Source organism: Triticum aestivum, chromosome 1B (genome assembly GCF_018294505.1).
Source record: "Triticum aestivum cultivar Chinese Spring chromosome 1B, IWGSC CS RefSeq v2.1, whole genome shotgun sequence".
Lineage (NCBI taxonomy): Eukaryota > Viridiplantae > Streptophyta > Magnoliopsida > Poales > Poaceae > Triticum > Triticum aestivum.
Genome location: NC_057795.1, coordinates 650,947,478 through 650,955,419, shown reverse-complemented (window position 1 = coordinate 650,955,419; position 7,942 = coordinate 650,947,478). Strand labels below are relative to the sequence as shown.

The window sequence follows — 7,942 nt, the reverse complement described above, 5'->3', positions numbered from 1 at the left end:
GGTTTGGCTGAAGCATTGATTAAGAGGATCAAACTCATTGCAAGACCTTTGTTGACGAATTGCAATTTGCCAACCTCTTGTTGGGGTCACGCTATTTTACACGCTGCTGACTTGATACAATTGAGGCCAACTGCATATCACAGTTCTTCCCCTCTGGAATTGGTACGTGGAAATCCTCCAAGCATTTCCCATCTGCGTAAGTTCGGATGTGCTGCATACATCCCGATCTCACCACCACAGCGGACATCTATGGGCCCACACAGGAAGTTGGGGATCTATGTGGGGTACAAATCGCCGTCGATTATCAAGTACCTGGAACCCCTGACTGGGGATCTGTTCACAGCCCGTCACGCTGATTGCATATTTAATGAGGAACATTTTCCGGCATTAAGGGGAGATTTCAAGTACCAGAAAGAATGCCCGGAAATTGATTGGAATGCTCATTCCATTTCATCCTCTGATCCACGTACCCAAGAGACCGAACTTCAAGTTCGGAAGATCATTAATTTGCAACATCTTGCAAATAATCTGCCAGATTCGTTTACTGATTTGAAAGGTGTTACAAAATCCTTAAACCCGGCCAGAAACGCACCAGAAAGAGTGGAGGTACCAACAAAAACCACTCAACTCACTATTCCTAAAAAGAGGGGGAGTAGTACGGTCTCTGAACTGGAGCATGCTTCTAGCAAGCAGTAAAGGAAATCGAGGAGAAAAACCTCGGAGTCAGTAAATGCAGGTCAACTCAACATTGACAAACACCTGATGGGTAGTATACACCCAGTGGAAGGGCAACCTCCACAACCCAGTTCCAGTGTGCACAAACTGACTGGGACATCGGAACACCCAGACTCGATCGTATTGGGAAATCACGAAGAGTCATTAGGGGTGCAGGAAATTTCCATCAACTATGTTGATTCTGGAGAATTATTTGACCGTAAGACTACGACTGTCGACATATATTTTGCTGACAAGATTGCAGATACTCTTCTCACTGATCATGATCCAAGGTCTATCGTTGAGTGCCAAAAGCGCTCCGACTGGCCTAAATGGAAGGATGCAATCCAAGCAGAAATTGCCTCGCTTAACAAAAGAAAGGTATTCACTGAAGCAGTACCTACACCTCCCAGTATTTTCCCTGTGGGATTTAAATGGGTTTTTCTCCGGAAACGGAATGAGAACAATGAGGTGGTGAGATATAAAGCAAGGCTCGTAGCACAAGGTTTCACGCAGAAACCCGGCATTGATTTCACTGAAACATATTCTCCAGTAATGAGTGCAACCACTTTCCGATATCTTATATCCTTGGCAGTGCAAAATCGTCTATCTATGCAGTTGATGGACGTCGTGACCGCATACCTTTATGGGTCACTAGATTCGGACATATATATGAAGGTTCCTGATGGAATCCCTGTCCCGAATAAAAATGCAAAACGCAACATGTATTGTGTAAAGCTGAGTAAGTCATTATATGGCTTAAGGCAGTCGGGACGGATGTGGTACAACCGACTCAGTGAGTTCCTTCTTCGGAAAGGTTACTCCAATAGTGTTGATTGCCCATGTGTTTTCATCAAGAAGTCCTCTACAGGATTTTGCATCATTTCTGTGTATGTTGATGATCTCAACATCATCGGCAGCACACCAGACATTGATGAAGCACGCAATCACCTAAAGATGGAATTTGAGATGAAGGATTTGGGTAAAACCAAATTTTGCTTAGGTATTCAACTTGAGCATCTTCCTTCAGGAATCATGGTACACCAATCTGCCTATATCCAGAAAATATTGGAGAAATTCAATATGGACAAATCCTATCCATCTAAAACTCCCATGGTGGTTCGATCTCTAGACGTAGAGAAAGATCCGTTCAGACCAAGGGATGATGGAGAAGAGGTGTTGGGACTTGAAGTTCCATACCTTAGTGCTGTTGGAGCGCTTATGTATCTTGCAAATTGCACAAGACCTGATATTGCATTTGCAGTGAATCTACTTGCTAGACATAGCGCAGCTCCCACCAAACGTCATTGGTCTGGAGTGAAGAATATCTTTCGATATCTCCAAGGCACAAAGGATCTTGGCCTATTTTTCCAGTTCCAGAACAATCAGGACTCTGATGTATTTGGGTATGCAGATGCCGGCTATTTGTCTGATCCCCATAACGCCAGATCTCAGACCGGCTTTGTGTTCCTACATGGTGGTACTGCTATATCATGGAAGTCTTCGAAACAGACTCTGGTGGCAACATCTACCAATCATTCTGAAATAATTTCATTATATGCGAATGTGTATGGCTTCGCAGAATGATAAACCACATACAACAGTCATGTGGAATGGGTTCGATAAAATCACCTACCATTATCTATGAAGATAATGCAGCTTGTGTTGCGCAGATGCAAACAGGATACATCAAGAGTAATATGACCAAGCATATTTCTCCTAAATGGTTCTTTCCCCATAATCTTCAGAAAAGCGGGGAAATAAGCATTCTGCAAGTCAAATCATGCGACAACCTTGCTGATTTATTTACCAAGTCTCTACCAAATTCTACATTCCAGAAATGTGTTCATGGAATTGGTATGCGAAGACTTAGGGACTTGCAGGTGTCAGGGGGAGTCTCTTCTTGAGATATCCTCATTTTAATGACATCATATTATGCTATCTTTCTTTGTGAGTATATTTTTCAGGACCTCATCAAAGATTTTATGAAGAACTTTTGAAGGAGAATCTTTTGAGATGATAGAGCTTCCCGGACAATCGTGAAGATGATCTACATGGTCAAGCGTAGATTAGGGGGAGTGTTAAAATAATTCTGTAATTAGGGGAAAATCTCCCCTTGCCCAAACCGTCGTTGCGGTTTGTCCTGCAACCGACGCCTCCCTTCGATCTCCTGGAACCGACGCCTCCTCGAGGGATCGTCGTGTCTCTTCGGGAGATATAAAAGGGGACATGTAACCATCGTTGAAAGGATTCGATCATTCTGATTCAAAACACAATCAAACAGGGTGCGACCGACTAGGCTGGCTCGTATAGTGAAGATACTATAGCGAGTTGTTTTCCTATTTTTCTCTGAATTTTTTCGTTTTTCATTTTCTTTCAAAAATTGTGGAATACTTAAAAACATTTTCTAAAACTATGAACACTATTTAAACCTATTGTGATTATTTTTAAAAACAATCTGAACATTTTAGTATGAAGTCCAAATAGTTTTTAAAAAAATTTAATGTTCTAAGAAAACCAGACTTATTTTAAATTTATGAATATCTATTGATAAAATACAAACATTTTCTGAAACTTAGGAACATTTTTAAAATTTTAAAGATATTTTGGATTTTGCAATTTTTTATAATAACCACAATATAAAAATATAGAAACTACAGAGAAAATAAAAGGAAAAACAGGACCGAAAAAGGTTCCCAGAACCAATTCCTGTAGAAGCTGTAACTAAATTGTGCCGGGCCAGCTCGCTACCGCCATTGTTTTCTACGCAGTGAGCCTCACATAGGAAGAAGAGTTCAAATGGGTTCTTCTAGTATCAATGAAGAATAAAGCCCATTTGAAGCATGAACTAATATATTTTAGTAATTTTCACTCCTTTATAGCTATTTTTCATTTAAAGGCCTAGCTCAGGCCTGACCTTTGTACAAAATTGTTTAAGTAAATAGGAATGAAAATATACTACCTTGAAGAAATTCTAAATGGTTGCTCCATACTTAGCAAAACCCAAATGATAAGTGCCACACGTGTGGCACAAAACAATACAACCCTGACGGTTTTTACAACTAAAGTTGTCATCCGAAAAGAAAAATGAAACCCAGAAAAAAAACTGTTCAGAACTGTCATGTGTTTGTGCCACACGTGACACCTATCAAGATCCTAGAAAAATAATATTGTTTGCAATAGAAATGCTTTTTTTTTGGCATATGATGTCTTACCTGGGTTTAATCTACAATCTTCATAAGAACAATGCAAAAAGTATAACAGTGACAGCACTCCCCACCTTACATCACTCAGAACCAATCTTACTCATCGAGATTCATACATTAACCATTTGATTTGGAAAATCATAAGTATGTGCAGTTCAACTCACGAAAAAGGAAAAAGAAGTAACCAAAGCAACTGGAGATTGAAAAAAAAAATGAACATTACTAAAAAAATCCAAAAGAAAACCAAATCATCAGAGGTGTTTAGGGGAGAAATACAAACAGAGAGCCACTATTATCATTTGGAGAGCTTACATACTCGGATCACAACAGATACTTTTAATTGGAGAAACAATTGAAGATGAACGAGAAACAGAGCGTGTTCTATAAGCAGCAAGTTATGAAGCGTGCCAGAACACGCACCACAAATACAACCACCAACTAGAAATGATGCCGCTCTGGATACATTCGTCCATCGCAAATCATTTCAAGTGTGTTTTTATCAAGCAAATGGTTTTCGATTAGGCCCAACTATGACACGGTGTTATTACATCCATAACAGCGTTAGCTTGTCATGCGCCACTGGCATACATACGAGTCCATTCCTTCGCTGCAAAGTGCAGAAATGATATGTTAAGATATCACGAAAATCAGAAATGGAGGAAAACGGCATGTCATCCAGAAAATGGATAGTGGAGCATAAAACACAGTTTCAGCGTGTAGCTTTGTTGACAGCGTCTCCTCGTACCTGTCTCAACAGCTTCAGCTTCATTGGATTTCCAGTGTTTTGCGACGTTTTCTGAGAGAGGATCATCTGGGTTTGGGGCGCTCAGCAGTGCCTGAATGCTGCAGACGAAATATTGTCAAGTGGCAGTGAAGTAGTACACTAATATCGTCGACAATAGAAATACCAGGAACATCCCTCTGGAAATACGATAGTATGATATTTACCATGAATGCATGATACGTCAACGAACAAAACTATTTGGCAAAGGTGCAATGGAAGTCAGCAGTGCTTACCTCAAAAGAACAGTGCGTATCTGAAGAGCTGGACTCCACTTGTCCTTTAGGATGTCGAGGCATATTCTACCAAGCTGCAGTTTACATCCATCAGAAATGAGACGCTCTTATTCAAAATGATGTTCCGCTAATAATATCAGTTGCATACCTTGTCAATGTTGGGATGGTATATTTTTGTGAGAAACCTAACCTGCATCAGAAACAACCAAAGAATGATGTCCATCAGAAAGCCTCACACACCAGTGACAACAAATATAAGACGTTATTACACCTGAGTATATTGGATGTAATAACGTCTTATATTATGCGACGGAGGGAGTAGTTGGCAAACCAGAACTAGATTCTCAGCATGATAGCAACAACTAACATTCTGAGATGTTGCTCATTATATTACGGTTCACATGTACAGAGAGTTCCATATAACACTGCCAAATAAGTAAAGTGTTGAACTCTGTACAGAGGATGAACGAAGTGAATAGAAAGACAAATTTACTAGTATGGATAGTACAATAATTAGCAGCATGCTACTTGACTATCGCTGTATTCCTGGTCACCATGATGGTGTGCAAGTCAAAGAATAGAACATGTCAAGAACAAACAATGGCACCACCCAAAAGATGTAATATACATGAATGAAACAAGGTTGAAACATAGCAGGAAGATTCACATAGTGATGTTACATTCCAACTTCATGGTTGTTGGAATAACTATCAGGATACTTCTTTACCGCAACAGAAACAATCTGCTAGTTCAGTTAGCCACAGGTATAATTGTACGAAAGAGACCAGGCAAAGGAGAAGGAGATGGCAGCCCATCCCCATTCTAGAATTTTAGTGTCATACAAACTTTGCCAAGATCACCATGATAGATTTTGAACATAATGATTCGCAGCAACAACTAGGAAACAAACCGAAACTTACATCAAGGACTTTACCAAGACAAGCACATCCATCACGGTACTATAAGTTTCCACTAATAGCTCTTTAAACAAAAACTAACTTATACTGAATAAATAAAAGTTTACTTTAGGAGCAGCCATCGGATATTCCTCGGGTAAGAAAAGTTCAAGCTTGAAGACTCCACCTGTTCAAGACATGGCAGAAGAAACAAAATCAGGAGACCGGATATAGACGAATAAGAAAAAGAATGTTTGCCGCAATAAAAATGTCTAGCATAATCAGATATGACATACCAAGTGGCAAGACAATTGAAGTAAGAACTTTCAAGGCTAATTTTGCCACAGCTAAGCTTTAGACAACTTGTGGCTTGCCATAAAAGTGAGGCCATTAAAATTAGAGCACATCATAAGCTTAAGCAGTAAAGTGACAAATGGTTCTCTCCAACCATCCAACAATAGAAAACAAGGTGTTATTTCTGCCATTTATTAGTTACACGCAACATTTATAATACCAATATGGTCAATTTTCATGGGCTAATAGATTAATATGTGAATGTCATAGATCTAGCATGAAGGAGTCAAAACTTGTCACACATATCATGAGTACACTCATAGCAGCTGTAAATGCAAAGGGCGGTCTTCCTACGTGGCATAACTTGTAGTACAGATAGAAAGCAGGTTCATGCAGTCCTATGTGCCAACCTTCTACAACCCCAATGGATATGTAAAGCTACTTTGGCGTATAACCAACAAAGTGCAAGCTCAATATGGATGTGTAACCTTTCTTACAACGGATATGTAAACTTTTCTTACAAGGACACTAGAAGCATGGCAACCACGACCAAAACAAAATGGAATTGAACCAGCACATGATGGCGACACTACTGCTATAAGCTGTTCAGTACTCAGACAAGCAGAAATTTCACTGGTGGCATTAGCATCCATGCTGTTTTACAACACATCTGCAGAAACTTTTACAAGCAGAATATAGCACATAGAAAGGCCACAAAGAGATACTACATAATACAGGTAATCAGAATAGAGAAACAAAAATTGCAGCCAAGGAAGGACACCAACACTACGCATCCGTGTACACACCCCCATGACATTACAGGATATAGAACGCACGTAATACTGGCAGGCGCACCATTTCAGCAGGGGAAACAAACGATATCTTATATGGAGAAAAAAAAAAGGGATATGTATGTATCTTGCCTTCGTAGGGCGACTGCGCGGGGCCAAGGACCATGACATTGAAGTAGCGCATGTTCTCCTCCGACGGCGAGGCGCTGATCCCGGGAGTAGCCAGAGGAGTACCTGGTAAAAACTTGGCTGCTACTCCCGGGAGGTAAAAGCTAGTTACATGGTAGCCTAAAAAAACCGGAGTAGATGTGTTAACCGGCAAAGACTACCAAGTCAGATCAAATACTCAGCTTATTTCTGTCCCTTTTCAATATTAAGAATGATTATTAAGTAACCAGGTACATAACAAAAACAAATAATGCCTACATAGTAGCTCATCTCTCTTAATACATCTACACTGATTTCGATGTGCAATTTAGGACCAATGGGAAACCAGAAAAACACAAAAAAAAAACTCACACAATAAAGCTAAAACTAAATATTGCACGCCGTCGAGACCTATCTGGCGTGCAACATCTGTCACTATAGAAGGACATCGGCGTCAATCACAGCGGTAGGGCCATCAGCATAGCCAACAGGAATTGCAGGCCGAACCACGGTTGCAGCTACGGACTCCAACATATTTTTGAACGTAGATATGATACATGATTGAGAATACCTAATCAGTAAAGCACCACTACCCAACAATAAACATAGAGAAAGTAATATGAGCCGAAATCTCTAATGGCATGAAAAAATTAGAGCATGTTTGACATATCATTTTGAAACTACAAATATGAAATAAACTACAACCAAGAAAGAAAACATTAAGTAGCTAGAGAGCATACACTGCTTTCTAATAGGAAAGAAGGTAATTTAACTGGCAAGGTACTGCCACTGACTCCAACATGAAAGAACGAAGAAAAATTTTGTAATCAACCTCTGCCATGCTCATGTTTCTTTTGTATTCAGTAGAGTAGTTGCA

General features: G+C 39.9%; 1 protein-coding gene across 1 annotated transcript; it reads right to left on the bottom strand.

Moving 5' to 3' along the window:
- Positions 1 to 4,279: 4,279 nt before the first annotated feature.
- On the bottom strand, positions 4,280 to 7,225 carry LOC123145540 (ubiquitin-conjugating enzyme E2 36). The gene is made up of 6 exons (XM_044564973.1): positions 7,051 to 7,225; positions 5,962 to 6,020; positions 5,086 to 5,127; positions 4,938 to 5,011; positions 4,666 to 4,763; positions 4,280 to 4,527 (listed from the first exon to the last, which is right to left on the bottom strand). Exons 1-6 carry the CDS (start codon positions 7,100 to 7,102, stop codon positions 4,490 to 4,492), a joined length of 363 nt encoding a protein of 120 aa, XP_044420908.1. The 5' UTR covers positions 7,103 to 7,225; the 3' UTR covers positions 4,280 to 4,489.
- Positions 7,226 to 7,942: the final 717 nt, after the last annotated feature.

What these genes read in the sequence shown, in the direction of transcription:
- LOC123145540 (XM_044564973.1), bottom strand. Translation starts at nt 7,102, where the DNA reads ATGCGCTACTTCAATGTCATGGTCCTTGGCCCCGCGCAGTCGCCCTAC. An exon ending in CGCGCAGTCGCCCTACGAAG is followed by an intron (nt 6,021 to 7,050) that starts GCAAGATACATA and finishes TGTCTTGAACAG; the next exon opens with GTGGAGTCTTCAAGCTTGAA. An exon ending in ACCATCCCAACATTGACAAG is followed by an intron (nt 5,012 to 5,085) that starts GTATGCAACTGA and finishes TGTAAACTGCAG; the next exon opens with CTTGGTAGAATATGCCTCGA.